The sequence below is a fragment of the Thamnophis sirtalis genome, unplaced genomic scaffold (genome assembly GCF_051295495.1).
Source record: "Thamnophis sirtalis isolate CommonGarterSnake01/CBP01778 unplaced genomic scaffold, rThaSir2_p1.2 scaffold_1, whole genome shotgun sequence".
Lineage (NCBI taxonomy): Eukaryota > Metazoa > Chordata > Lepidosauria > Squamata > Natricidae > Thamnophis > Thamnophis sirtalis.
The window spans coordinates 112,008,161-112,023,490 of record NW_028261381.1 but is presented as its reverse complement, the minus strand read 5'-3'; the positions used below and the strand labels follow the sequence as shown (position 1 = coordinate 112,023,490).

The 15,330-nt window shown below is 35.6% G+C and overlaps 1 protein-coding gene across 2 annotated transcripts; it reads left to right on the top strand.

Moving 5' to 3' along the window:
- Positions 1-198: 198 nt before the first annotated feature.
- On the top strand, positions 199-12,165 carry SNAP23 (synaptosome associated protein 23). 2 transcript variants are annotated; one of them, XM_014063272.2, is made up of 8 exons: positions 199-333; positions 4,811-4,915; positions 5,805-5,846; positions 6,383-6,431; positions 6,706-6,823; positions 9,749-9,901; positions 10,439-10,583; positions 11,662-12,165. In XM_014063272.2, the coding sequence occupies exons 2-8, from the start codon at positions 4,859-4,861 to the stop codon at positions 11,725-11,727; spliced, it is 630 nt and encodes a 209-aa protein (XP_013918747.1). In that variant the 5' UTR covers positions 199-333; positions 4,811-4,858; the 3' UTR covers positions 11,728-12,165. The 2 variants fall into 2 exon arrangements, with proteins under 2 accessions (XP_013918747.1, XP_013918738.1); XM_014063263.2 differs by having other exon boundaries at positions 214-448.
- The last annotated feature ends 3,165 nt before the right edge of the window (positions 12,166-15,330 follow it).

Here is a 15,330-nt window from a genome sequence, read left to right as displayed (position 1 = left end):
GTTTTACCACACATAAGACCTTTTGTACCTTGAATGGGGTTTTCTTAAAAAAATAAACTCAGCGCCAACAGGATGCTGGAGCTTAATCAACAACCTGAGAAAGCGAAAAAAGGAGAAAAACATGACGATCATTTCCTCCCACCAATAGCTATTAGCAATGCCTTCCAAGCGACCAATGCGCTGCGACTCAGAGACCGGGTAGGAGGGAAGGCGGGAGGAGGTAACAGCTGGGCTCCCGAAGGAACCGGAGGGAAGAAGGAGAAGAAGGCGCTGCAGGAAGCTGGCTGGGTGGAGTTCGGCGGTGGGAAGGGGCTTCCGAAGACCGGGCGCGAGGTTCGTCCCCTCGGCGGAGAGAGCGGGAGATCTGCGCCCAGAGGCCCGAAAGGCCTGGCGGGTAGAACGGAGCCGCGGGGCGGGCTCGGGTTTTTTTAGCCACCGAAGCACTGTGGTGAGTCTCCGGAGGGAAGGAGCGGCGGGGAGAGCGAGAACTGGGCGGTCGGGCAGGAAAAGGAGGAAGGAGCGAGCGAGGAATTTCTCCGGGCGGAGAACAGGCAAGGGGAAGGCCAAGGCCCCTTTGAGCCAGGCTGGAGCGACGGGCGGGTGGAGTGGGGAGTTCCGGGGCCGTCGGGACGCCAAGGTTTTTCTCCTCCGCCGGAGGAAGGGACCTTACGGTAAACCGTAAAAGAGTTGGAAGGGACCTTGGAGGTCATGTAGTCCAACCCCCTGTTCACGCAGATCTGTACTAGGGATTCGAACCGCCGACCTTTCTGATCGACAAGCTCAGTTTCTTAGCTACTGAGCCACCTAGGTTTAAGCGGCGGCAGAGGGAAGCGGGCGGCGAGGCGTCCTGGGTGAGGAAGGAGAAGGGAAGGGGCGCGGGAAGCCGGAGACGGCATGGGGAGAGCGCCGCAGCATCCCTCGGAGCCGGGCGGCAAGGCCGACCTCGGGGCCAGGAGTTGTCACCCCCTCGGAGGTTGTGGGGGTTGTGGGAGCGCCCGTGGCTGCCCTGCCTTCTCAGCTTAGGCCTCGGGTTGGGCTGGTTGGTTTTCGGGAGGAATGCTGCCGGTTGGCTTCCTCTCCGGGTTGCGCTGTATTTCTTGTTTGTGGGGATCCTTTGGCTGAACCCTCACTTCGGGGCCAAAGGGACTAGAGAGGGCTGTTATTACTTGTTTTAGGACTTTTCATTGGGGGGAGAAGAATAAAACAGAGGGCTTTTCACAGTAATATTTCTGTTTCTTACAGCTGTAGCCTTCACGATTGACATAGTGGTGGCTATTATCCCTTTAGGCTGCATCTGTTTCCTTACTGCATTTTTTAAAAGCCTTAACAAGAGCAACAGGAAGCAGTAGCTGTTTTCACTTTTCTCTCTCTCTCTCTCTCCATTAAATGGTGCAGATTGGAAGAGGGCAGAAGAATGGATAGGCAAAAGGACAGGAAACAAACTCTGGAAGCCCTTTTAGATTTTAACTAGTATTCATGTATTTCTTATTCCTTCACAGTGGAGAGTTGTGCAAAATCAGGTTCCCTTTATAAGAAAAAAAATCCCCACTTACAAAATTCTTTAGTTCCTGAACAAACACTTAGGTATACTCTTTGGGGAAGTACATAGTTTAGTAACGCAACTATTTTCTTGGAGCCTTTCTTTTGCTTTTCATTTTCAAAATCAGGAAGTTGTCCATAGGTATAATTTAACAAGATTTACATAAGAAGTTCCATCCTACATGAAAGTTCATAGGTACCGTACTTTGGAAAGTCCAGTTGTTTCATCAGAGATTTAAGTTTTTGACTTCTTCCTGAATTATAGGGACATATGTAATCATTGTCATTTTAGTGGCAAAATGATAAGCTATAATAGCACTTTAAGTATAAAAGGAAAGTTAAATGGGTACATTAAGCATTTGATTGACTTTACATATCTGTCCTAATTGCCCCCAAGAGAGTAAAAATTCAGTTCTTTATTTAGTTACATCACTGTCTTTTCTTGTAAGAGTATTTCCATTCATGTACCTTATTTAAAGTTTGGGGTGGGGATGGGTAGCATGGATGGTGAATCAAATTAATAGCATTTTATCAGTGGACAAATGCAGTTGGAATTATATTGTATGGCACACAAATAGCAGTCTCCACTCCTTTAAAACTAAAAATACCATTAGCAAATTGTGGAGCAAATTTTGACTTGCAGAATGGAAAAACAGTTGGAAAAACGCTGCATAAATGTATGTTACTTTGTGTTTGCTTTGGGATGAAATGTCACTTGTTTCTTTTCTTCTCATATTAATTGTGACAAAATAAAAGAATCACAAGAATATATAAATGAAAGCATCTTGAAGTGTATCTTTGAACGCTGCATATGCTTCCTGATTACTAGGATGTAAGCAATAATATGTTACTTTGTAAGTCCCTAGATTAGAAATCTTCATAAAGATTTTCATAAAATAGCATCAGAATATATGCAGTAAGACTAGCTTTGGTTACGCTTGTGGCAATACTAAGCTAAATTTGTCAAAATTGACCAGCATTGTCCTTACAGGAATGTTGAATATTGGACACTGAGTTAGTCTACTCTCTTACTAAAATTATGATATGAAAGTGTCAATACAACCAATCATGGGCCCAAGAGATCAGTATCTACAGGCCTATCTGGCTGGTTATTACAGCATATAGAGGACTATGTCTAGGCATGTAAACAAAGCAAGGAAGGTGACTTCCCAAGTGAAATGAAAGGAATACTGTGTGGTTGTGGAAGTAAGAGAGAACTAATAGATGTGAATGAAGATGGTCTGATACAGTAGAGTAGACTTTGTAAATATAGTCAGGGATGTACAGGTACAAAATTATGGAGTATTTCAAAAAATATAAAGTGATAAGAGTTATAGGTGTGCATAGAAGTAGTATTCATAGGTTGGTGACAATTGTTATGTTCCAGTGGATGGTGATTGTTAGGTAAGCTCCCCATTGGGAGAGCGAGTATATTCAGAGAAGCATTGTTAGAGTTGTGTTGGAGAACACACAAACCAGCATACAGAGGCACTGCAGTTTAAATAGGCTTTTACTTTCATGGAAATAGAGGTATCAGAGTCCATCAAACAGTCCAAGTCATACACGGATAAGACAGTCAGTCATCAATGTCTTTCAGTTAAGGGATAAACCAAATAACATAGTCCAGTATTATATAATCAGTTCAGTAATCAAAGTTTGCTAGCAGTTGCAAAACTTATAATAGTTCACGGCGATCAGATCAGCCCAGCATCTAACAAACAGAGAGAGAACTAACAGGCATTCTGGCTCCCTCTTATGGGCGATTGAGGAAAACAGCAACCAATCACATTTTACAGTATGTTTAAAGCAACAGATACAACATTGTTACATGATTTATATATTGCCAACCCAACTGTTAGAATTATATTCCCAACAGTGATAATGGAGGAACCAGAGATGAATCTGGGCAACTTGCAGACTTCTTTATCTGAGGTGGTAGCTATTTAGATCTGATAGATCTATCTGGCAAGTCAGAAATGCTATTTTCATTGTTACAATTGTCCTGCATGCAGATTGCTTTTGCACTTCTGTGTGTCAATTACTCTGTCTTTTTGTTTACTATTTATGAATGTTTAATATTTTCTACAGATTTGAATACTGAACTTATTTAGTAAAGACAACTGAAATATGATTGTCAGTCCTACTTAAAACAAGTTGGTTTAATTTGTACTCTCTGCAAATACATCCCTAGAAATGTATTTTTCTCTAGGGAAGAAAACAATACTTGTCATCCAATATTGCCTGAACCCAACAGTTGTAATTCAATACTAATTAATACCTAAAAAAAGATTGGTGAGCCCTCAAAAAGCAGGGGGGGGGAATCAATATGTCTTAGATTATTTACAAATAGTAATGACCATTGATAAAAAGTTAGAAATTAATTTCTTAGGTCAAAATTGGTAAGAGTTATGGAAGACCATCTGCGTGGGAATTATTTAATGAAGAGGGTGGTTGGAGCAAACATGATGACTTCTTATTTCTTAACTTATCATGTAGAAGTGTAACTTTTATTTAAACTATTTTATAAATGAAGATATAGTGTAGGATATTTGGATACTGTTCATAGTTCTACCATTAAAGACATTAATCATCTGGGCCGGGGTTCAGATTGTGTACAGGGAGCCATGTCATGTCTTGTTTACATTAATGATTTGAGTTTGATGTTAGCAATAGCAATAGCAGTTCGACTTATATACCGCTTCATAGGGCTTTCAGCCCTCTCTAAGCGGTTTACAGAGTCAGCATATTGCCCCCAACAGTCTGGGTCCTCATTTCACCCACCTTGGAAGGATGGAAGGCTGAGTCAACCTTTGAGCTGGTGAGATTTGAACCGCTGAACTGCAGATAACAGTCAGCTGAAGTGGCCTGCAGTACTGCACCCTAACCACTGCGCCACCTCGGCTCAAAGGTTGACTCAGCCTTCCATCCTTTGTTTCTTGGCTACTTTGCGCTTCAATGTCAGTAATGCTTGTAATTATTTTTACTTTATTGTAATTCTGTTTACAGCCAACAGTCACTTGTTGAGATAGGTGTCCATATAAACTGATTGAAACAAACAATAAATACATAAAGTATTGTATTTCATTATATTATCATTTTTATAAAATATTATAATATTAAAATTTTGATTTGTTTTCTTTTCGTAGAAAGCTGACAACTGAACTGGTTATAAATTTGGCATATCAATTAAATAAATAAATATTTAATAGGACACACTTTGCTTAAAATTGGTCAAGATTATAGCCTTATCACTGATACTTTACTATTTTAGAAGAAATCCTGTTGTGAATAGTTGAACGTTGAAAAACACAGGTCAATCATGGCTGAGTTGTCACCTGAAGAAATACAACTGAGAGCCCATCAAGTTACAGATGAGGTAAACATCTCAAATAATATATTATTGCCCAATAATTTGTGTAGATAAACTTTTTTAAGTGCATGATCTCCACTAAAATTGATTGGTTATCCTATGTTGCTTGATCTTGCAGTGAAGGGGCGGTTTAAATCATTTAAATCGGGTGTCACATGCCACGTGACATATCACAATTTTTTCAGCCTTTGCTAAAATGGGGGTGGGGGTGGCCGGCATGTGTTGCATCCAGCCCACAAGCCATGAGTTTGATATCCCTAATCTAAATAACTTGGATTTAGACCGTAAGAATACTTTTTCCCTAGGATTAATGCATTTTCTGAAGGAGAGAGAGCCTTTTTATGTGTCACACATAGCGCTGCATGCAAAAAAAAAAATCATATAATAAATATCCCTCATGAATAAACACAATCAAGCTTAGCATACTGCAATGTGTGTGTATGTGTATACACATACATACGTACATACATACATACACACACAATATTATATAAAACAATTTCTTTCCCATCCTCTTCACCTGCCAAAACAGACCATCAAGGGGCAATGCCACTAGGCTTGGAAGACAGGGGTAGAGACTTGCTAATGGTGCATTTCTGCTTGTTTTCACTACCGCAATAGAACAAACTTCGGAATCTTTAAAAATAAAGTTTATTGATTCCAGGAGGACAGACTTGCACAGAATCTAAAAAGAGGGGTTTGCCTGGAAAATAGTAGCTGCATAATAATGTTGACTTTTAAAACATCACAAACCAAGACAAAACTTTGCTTAGTTGCATTGTGTCAGAAACAAGAGAATATTGTAGTGCTTACTTACAACCCTGTCTGAAACTATATAATTATTACATATCTTTAAAAATCACCATGCCTGAATTGAATTTTATCTTTATTTTAGTCTTTGGAAAGCACAAGGAGGATCCTTGGCATGGCCATTGAGGTAAAGAAAAAGTTAAAGGTTTTATTTGAGCCGGGGGAGGAGGGGAAATCAGGTGGAGAACATGAAATGACATTGCGTATATTATGTTCATCAAGTATGAGATATATGGAATTTCTCAGATTTTCTTAGAAAGCTTCCCTGCTTTTTTCTCTAATTTTCTGCCTTTAAATTGTTTTAATATTGGGTTTTTATCTTTGTAATTCACCCAGAATCACTGAGAGTAAGTTGGATAGCCATATACATTTTCTTAAATAAATAAAAATAAACAATGAAACTTTATATAAAATTGAAATAATTTTATCATAGGACCAATAAACAAAAGTAACAAATTCACCTACACCAGTATTGCAAAATAACATGCCATATTGGAATTTTTATTCTCCCTGGAAGGAAATTTTATATAGTAGTATTTATGCTGATCAATTTTTATGTAATTATTTAGTAGTATCTCCACACAATAGTCTGTAACAAATTGTGTCATTTCATTAAAAATTCCATGGTGTAGTGTTTCTGTATTTCTCTCTTTTTCATTATAGTCCCAAGATACGGGAATCAAAACCATTACCATGTTAGATGAACAAGGCGGTGAGTTGCACAAGTGTAATAAACAATATGGCATATTTGATTATAAATGTAGAACTCTATATTTCATAATGATACATAATAAAGATACATAATTAATGCAGTCCGGATACAGGCATGGCCATTGTCCATAGGCTTGCAGTATTTTCCAGAAACATTAACACTTCTTAAGCTGCTTTTAAATGCTTTTTAAAAAGTGTTTTGAATGCAGACCTTCCTATATGAAGTGTAAGCATTTACTTCATTTAAAGTTTCTAAAGCTGCTTTTTTTCCCTAGAAAAGTTAAACAACATAGAAGAAGGTATGGATCAAATAAACAAAGACATGAAAGAAGCTGAAAAGAACTTGACAGAGCTTAATAAGTGCTGTGGTCTCTGTGTCTGTCCGTGCAATAGGTCAGTTAAAAGCAGATTGGTAAGACTCTTTTTTCAAGGAAAAATATCACTCCTGTTTAGAACTTCAGTGACTAGAAAATTTAATTAAGCTACTGTTCTCTCTGATGGGGAAAAAAAAACTGCTACAGAATTCAAACACAAATTGGATGTTGTACTAAACCATGGTCTGTGTTCATTTATAATCCTAAACCATAAACCATGTTTACAAACAATAGCAACTGGGTTCACATTACATGATAACAAAGAAATCACATTTTACCGTAACATTGTCCAAGCCACTGACTGCATTCATATGGTCTTATTTATGTGCTATTAAGTCAGATAGACTCTGAGCAACTACAACATCTCTGGGATGATCTGACCCCAACTTGCTCCTTCTGGTTTTCCAATGGGGTATTATCCAAAACTTTATGAGTGTATGCAGGTGTGAATGATGGCTCCTTTCTCCAGATCTGTGAAGACTGAAAGCTTTTGTTGCAATGGATGGTAGTGTAGACTCCAAAATAAAGATTTAATTATTGTCATTTGAAAGCCCATGAGATTGTGGCATTTTTACATGAAATTTTAAAAGTTTTCAGACAAGAACACTGATGTCCAGTGAAATTTCAACCTTTTAAAAATGTATTTGTTTTTTTTTTTTTAAATAATGTTGGGGTCTCATGCCATGACAACTACCAACTATGGTGGTTATCTCCTGTTTTTTCTTGCAATTTACAAAAACATTCTGTACACTGTAGGGGTTCCTTCCTACAAAGGAAAACATACGGAAATGCTTATTTAGACTTAACTGCACTTGTTCATAAGTTTCACCCTTGAATAAAATAATGGCTAGAATGTTTTAACTTTGGTGGTTCTGGTTTTGGTTTTCTGGTAATGACAAATACAAAATCTAGTGGATGTTGTAATAAAATTTAAACAATGAATGTTTAAATTGTTGTTTTCAAACTATGACAATCAAGGAAGAAAAGCCAGTAGTCATGCACCAGTAATTAGGTGCTATAAGGCTTAGACATGCAAATATACCTGTTATTTAAATCTAGTAATATGTTAGAATGGGGAAAAGAATGCAATTAATACAAGCTTGGATTGGATTTTAAATCACCTAATACCTATTAAATATTTGGAAGGAATTGTCAATATTAATCAGATTTAATATAACAATTCATGGGAAAGTTGTAGAATTTTTCTCTCAGCTTCACTGGGCAGAAACAAGATATGTGTCAGTTTAATGAAGGATTACAAGGAAGGCATGATGTGCTTTGTAAGTCTTTTTTCCTCTGATACTACATTCTTAGCTCTCACTTTGAAAAATATGAGACTTTTGTGATAGTTGAAATGTACACTATATTGCCAAAAGTATTCGCTCACAATTGATAATAATCTGATTATGTGGATGGGTGAGCGAATACTTTTGGCAATATAGTGTATGTACACTGAAAAAGTAATTTATGGAATTTTCAATATGCTTGATAATAAAATTTTATATAAGGCAAATATGTAGAGACATAAGAAGAATTGAATGGATTTGAAATGGATGAAAGGAAATCAAACTCTTCCATTCCTAGAGCTAAATTAATGACTTTTTGTGAGAATACCACAGCACGCTTACAAATTTTGAATTTAGTTTTCATAATATTCCTTTTCTTCCTGATTGGTATTAAAGCTGGTTTTTTCTTATTATAGCATACTCTCAGCTATACTTTGAAATAGTTTGTCAGCTAACAAATAGTTATCTGCTTGCTTGTCTTACTGTTCACTCTTTTTCATTCTCTCCTAATCACTCCACTTTTCCTTCTTAATAAAATGAAGATTTAACATCAGAGGCTGGATCCACTTAACTGGTCAAAATGGAATTTAGGAAAATACCTGTATTAAGAAGCAGTTTGCACTGCTAACCAGCTATCTGAAGGTGATGTTCTAACATGATGCATGTCTGAATGTGCATGTTTTCTTAACATGCAAGCAACCTTGTGATGGTCTGTAGTTGTATCCGTGACGTGTTGCGTGTAGTTTATATTTAGTTATTTATTCTTATTTGATTGATCTGAAATAATAGTTACAATGTTTAGAATGCAAGTAGCAGTTGATATACAATTTTAGTCTAGTACGAAATTTTTCAGGAAAGTAATAGTTTATACATAGATATAAAAATATTAAAGGAATAATATGAAATGTTATGATAATGTTCACATATTGTTTTAACTACGATCTACCACATGGGGGGAAAAATTTTTTGTCATGTATTACTTAGCATGCAACTATTTTGTAAGAATGCCCATCACTTCAGGATTGCTATGTTTCAGTTTTAAAATATCGGGTACCACTGTACAGGGTGAGTCCAGAACCAAATAAAAATTAAATATTATAGAATAATATAACATAAAACAATACATACAAGATTTATCTTGGTAATATGAAGGTTGGAATAGAAAAATAAGTTTTGCATTTATTCCTTCATTTTTGTTACCATTAGGGTAATGATTATCAGATTCATGATTTGGTGAAATTAGTCCAATATAATTTTCTCAATATTTTGTTGACACCTGGTGACTGCCTAGAGCAGTCCCTGCAGTGTTCTTGGCATAGTTTTCAAAAATGGCTTGCCATTGCCTCTTCCTTGCAGCTGAGAGAAAGTGATAAGCCCACTGATCCAGCTGCCTTTGTACCTAAGGAAGAAATAGAACGCATTGACTGCCAGTTTCTAGCCTGGTGACTTAACCACTTCAGCAAGCTAGCTGTTTGTTTCTCCATGCAATTCATTAAATAAAAGATACCTTATAAATATCTTATAAATATAATGCTAAGTGGTACAGGCATTTTTTTCCTAATCACAAACTTGATTACGTAATAAGCAATAATTCTATTGGCGGTTTGTTGTGTATTTATCTTTTTAGTTAATTGAAGCCATTCTGGTTTTTTTTATAGAACGAAGAACTTTGAGACTAGTAAAGGATATAAGACAACTTGGGGTGGGAACTGTGAAAATTCAGGTGATCATGTAATAACCAGACAACCAGGACAGGGAGGAAATTACCAACAACAGACCTCAGGAGGACCAGCTGGAGGATACATAAAACGGTAAATAATCTTCAGTGATGAATACATATTCCATATCTGTTCCTCTTCAGCAGTACTGGGATATTGAAGACCATCATGAGAAGCTTATTCTGTGTAAATCATGAATGTTTATTCAGAACACTGTTTAGCAATTTTTCAAATATTTCAAATATTTGAATCAAATTGTGCAACATGATTGGAGGAATGTATAAAGGTCTTTATAAAAACACAGGCTTATTTTTAATTTCTTTTATAAATTCCCAATTAGATATATTTTAAGACTGAAGTTATGAAATATTTGTGTGAGATAGAATTAGGACTATTTATGATTCTGTTTTTTAACATGTTTTTGGTTTTATTATTTTTTGTAATTGTTCTGATTTAACTGATAATGATTTTTAATTTCTATTGAGAACTGCCCTATGGTAGCTTGACTAGTGTGGGTATGTGAATAGGCAGGTAAAGAGGAGGGGGGAGAGAATATACGAATTTAGTTCATTACAGAGAAGAAGAAACTTGCAACTGCTCAAAGCAGTTCTTTTCTGATATTTTGAAAAGGATAACAAATGATGCCAGAGAAGATGAGATGGAGGACAACTTAACTCAAGTGGGACATATCTTGGGAAATCTGAAAAATATGGCTGTGGATATGGGCAGTGAGATCGATTCACAAAACAAGCAGATAGACCGGATAAATGAGAAGGTAAGAAGCAAGAACTGGATCCTTAATTGCTGAGAAGAATAGCTAATTGTTCTGGAATACAGTACAATGGTTTACAGCAGGTCCCACTATCAAACTGGTGGTCCGTGGCCCAGATATACCCCACACAGGCCACACCCACTCCAGCTCCGCAAAGGCAAAAAACATTGTGATATGTCACGATCCGGCCTGTGACATGATCGAGTTTGACATTCCTGGTATAGAGTATTCCAATTTACCAACAAATTGTGTCCTTGTTCTCTCTTCTGGATAACATTCTTCCACCCAAAGCATTATTTTTCTATGTATTTAAGCTTGATTTCATGGTGAAACAAGAACACTATGTATATATAGTGAAGATACATAGCACATTGAGCTATAGATCAAATCCTGGTTGGTTAAAAAGCCGATTTGTGTTGCCCAAAATAGAATAAATACCACTGAAGTTGTTCTATTTTGACTCTGGGCTTTCTCAAAGTTCTGCACTTGTTTCTCTGAAACACTAATAGATAAGCCAGTGCCAAGAAAAAAAAAAGTCTTGTTTATATAAAATGCCATGAGATAAATACAGGAGGAGGTGAGGAGGAATAAATACTGCAGTCCTTTATTTATTTATCAGCATAAATATAACAAATGTAATAAAAAGGCAACAGTAAAAAATATTGGGTTTCTGTCTGGATGGTCTCTTGTGACGAGCCGAAGACAGAGAGTGGAAGTGTGACCTTCCTCCCATATTTGGGCATACCAGGGGTTGTGACTTTAAATATATATATATATATATATATATATATATATATATATATATATATATATATATATATATATATATATATATATATATATATATATATATATATATATATATATATATATATATATATATATATATATATATATATATATATATATATGAAAGAATTGAGAAAGGGATTTTTTTTCTATTCATATAATTTTAAATGTCTCTGTTTTAGCTCTCCATATTCTTGGCAATTCTTAAAGAAATACAATGCCTTCTATAGAGACTTGAATAGTTTCTGTACACCATAATTTACTAGTAGCTTTGCATTTTGTTTTATTTCAGGCTGAAACCAACAAACACCGTATTGAGCAAGCCAACACAAGAGCCAAAAAACTTATTGAGAACTGATAGCCATTTCCAGTTTTGAGTCAACTGAAATCTTTTTTTCATTCTACAAATATCTTCAATTTCCAAAGAAGAGAAGCAACTGTTCAGAAAATGAAACAAAGCAGAACATTATTTTGTTGAACATGTTTAGTACAAAAGTCCAGGAAAATAGCACAATAGAAGTGTAACTTTCTTATTCATGTTCATATCCTCAGGGCTTCATTTTCCTTGGTTTTGTCCTTTCTGTGAGATTGGTCTTACCAACCCCCCACCCTTTTTTTTCTTTACTTTCCTTATGGCAACTCAGAGATGAGTGCAAACTGATTATAAAGGCAAAGAGAATGCACTCACTAGATTTAATTACCTCACTTAATATTGCATATAATTGCTGAATTGGTAGATGATTGGTTTTCATAAAATGTACGTATTTGTAGAAATTAAGCTTGCCCCTACTTTTTCAAAATACCAGGCTTTTCATGATAGGGAAAGATGATAATGGATATATTATAAAGTATACTTTCAAGCCATAGCTTTTCTAATTTGCATGCAAATTAGGTAAATAAGCATACAAAAATGCATAAATGCAACTCGGACAAATTTAAACTTACTTCTCACTTTTGTCTCCAAAAGATTGGACTTCTCAATCTTGCTTCTTTCACAAAAACTATGTGTGTTAGTGGAATTAGAGGAAAGAGCAACTCAGACAGCTTAACATGAAGCATATTACCCGTGGTCATTTGGAATCTCATGAGATTGCAAGGAAATTAAAATATGCCTTTATATAAATATCCTGAACTTCTGCCATTTTTTAAAAAATGAATGTGTATTTGTAGGTATTAATACTGCTGAGATTGGTTTATGAAATTTCTATGCATCTTTTAAAACATTTTTTTCAGAAATGTACAAACTTACATTTCATTACATAAAAGTATTCCTTATAGAAATGTGTTATCCTTTTAATATAAACAATTCATACAATCTGTACAAATCTGTAGAGGGCAGCATATTGTGATTTCAATACTGTATTTATTAAAAATATTTGGGGGGGGTTAAAACATCAAAATCAGGGCACAATCTAAGTTTGAATGAAATCAAAAGCCATCTGCTTGTTAGTGATATTAATAACAATACTGTTTCATATTTTCTATCAACTATACAAACATTCTCACTCATGCTTTTCAAAGAAATCAGTTTCAAGCACCACTTTATTGTTATTAAAATTGGTCTGAATTTGATCCTATTCACAAAATTTTAAATGGTGGCATGGTTCTTGCAGGCACCACAAATTATGATTTATTGTATTTGAATTGCTGCTTGTCAAATTTTCTTTAAAAATATTAGTATGTGGGCAAAGGATCCAAGGGAAACCACTATGAATCACTGTTAATGAGCTGTAAGCTGTTGAATGGGTCATATGGTGTAGTTTGCTGTAATAAGTACTTGACCTACAACCTATTTCAGTTTACTCCCATTGCAGGATTAAGGTTCTTGATTTGGTTGTTCTATTATATATACAAATGACTAAATTTTAAATCATCTAAATGGCCAGTCTTTTGCAAGAAAGCTTTAATTCTCTTCTAATTAAGAACCCACCAAATTGTTGATTTATTCAACAGCACAATATTTAGTAGAACTTGTATTTTATTCAACTTGAAGCTATAAAGTTCTAGTCCTTGCATGTTTTGCTGCAAGTCTAAAAGGATTACCTGCAACAATCTCGATACTATAAAGAAGCTCAAAACAAATCTTAATTGTACTGTGATTGTTCTTAAATAATTTCTTCATGCTTTGTTTCTTTACATATTTCCAATTGAATGTTTAAGTTTTATTATAAAGCTTAAGTCTTCTATATAGCCTTGTACAATGGAATGCTGGAGTTGTAGCAAAGTACAAAAACCGGGAATATCCCTCTCAAATTATGTTTATTAATACCAAAACAAATTACAGGATTTGGCTGGAAAATATATTCTGCAGAAGCAACACAATTAATTCCTCCAGGAGCTCTAAATTTTTTTCTAGTAATATTTTATGAAGCTCTAATAAGTTGAACTGCTGAGCAAAATGGTACTCTGTAATATTTCATCTTTAGATTGTATGGGAACCATGAACACTTGCTTAGTAATATTAAAACTGAAAATTGATACCATAACCATCTGGCATTATACATAATTTGTGAAAAATGATAAATTTTGTATAGCTTAGTATCACACAAGACATACAAATCTGTTTTAGCTATAATGTAAGTGAATGCCCAATGTGTTGTTCTGTATACTTGCTGTGCTGAATAAATAAAATTTACAATTTTAAGTTTTTTCACTCCAAGTTGCTGTGTAAGTCTGAATGGCCTTAAACTGTCCTATGCTGTTTAATAGACATATCCTGGAAATGTTTTTGCTTGCAGCTAAGGATCCAGCTTTTAGTTCCCTATGGAGTCCAGTAGGTTACTAAGTTCCATTGATATGGGCTAATGGGATAGTCACTTTTGCTGGAAAAAACAAGATCTAGGAATTCCAAATTTCATGAGTTTCATGATGGAAAGAAAAGTGTTTCAAGAAAAATCCCGATGTCACATGAAGAATTGGTGAAGAGAATATTCAGTATAGGCTTAATGCAATGTGTGAACTAAAACATGGTTTCTTGAATAAGCCTAGTTCCCATTAGAATTTGGAAAATAATATGGTTTAGCATGAAACAAAACAGCATTACTAGAAAAACCTTGAACCATTGTCTTTGTACAAGTCAAATACAGATGCTGTATTACAGGGAGTTCTAAGAACAGCAAGAGATACACATTTCCAATTCTGTTACTGTATAATAGACAGGAATGGGGTGTGTTTCCCCCAAAATCTTCAAAGTTGTTTTTCTTCAAAAACCAATCTTATTTGATGTAAGTTTACATTAAATGAAATTGCTAAAAATTATATTACTGTTTTTGTCACCTCAGTGGCTAGTAGAGGAAAATCAAAACAGCCCACAAAGTTTAGTTTTATATTAACATAAGCAGAACTTTATGGGTAAAGACTAGTTATCCGTCTGCATCCCAAATCGTTTTGCAAGGAGTTATTGATTATAACCCAATATGAAGAGATCTAGAGTTGAGGTGGCACAGTGGTTAGAGTGCAGTAATGCAGGCTACTTCAGCCGACTGCTAGCTGCAGTTTGGCAGTTCAAATCTCACTGGTTCAAGGTCGACTCAGCCTTCCATCCTTCCGAGGTGGGTAAAATGAGGACCCAGACTGTTGGGGGCAATAGGTTGACTATAAACCGCTTAGAAAGGGCTGAAAAACCACTATGAAGCGGTATGTAAGTCTAAGTGCTACTGCTATCTAACAGCTACCATGAAACTCAAAAAATTAGAATATTGTGCAAAAGTTCATTTATTTCTGTAATGCAACTTAAAAGGTGAAACTAATATATGAGATAGACTAATTACATGCAAAGCAAGATAGTCCAAGCCGTGATTAGTCATAAATGTGATGATTATGGCTTACAGCTCATGAAAACCCCAAATCCACAATCTCAGAAAATTAGAATATTGTGAAAAGGTGCAATATTTTAGGCTCAAAGTGTCCCACTCTAATCAGCTAATTAAGCCATAACACCTTCAAAGGGTTCCTGAGCCTT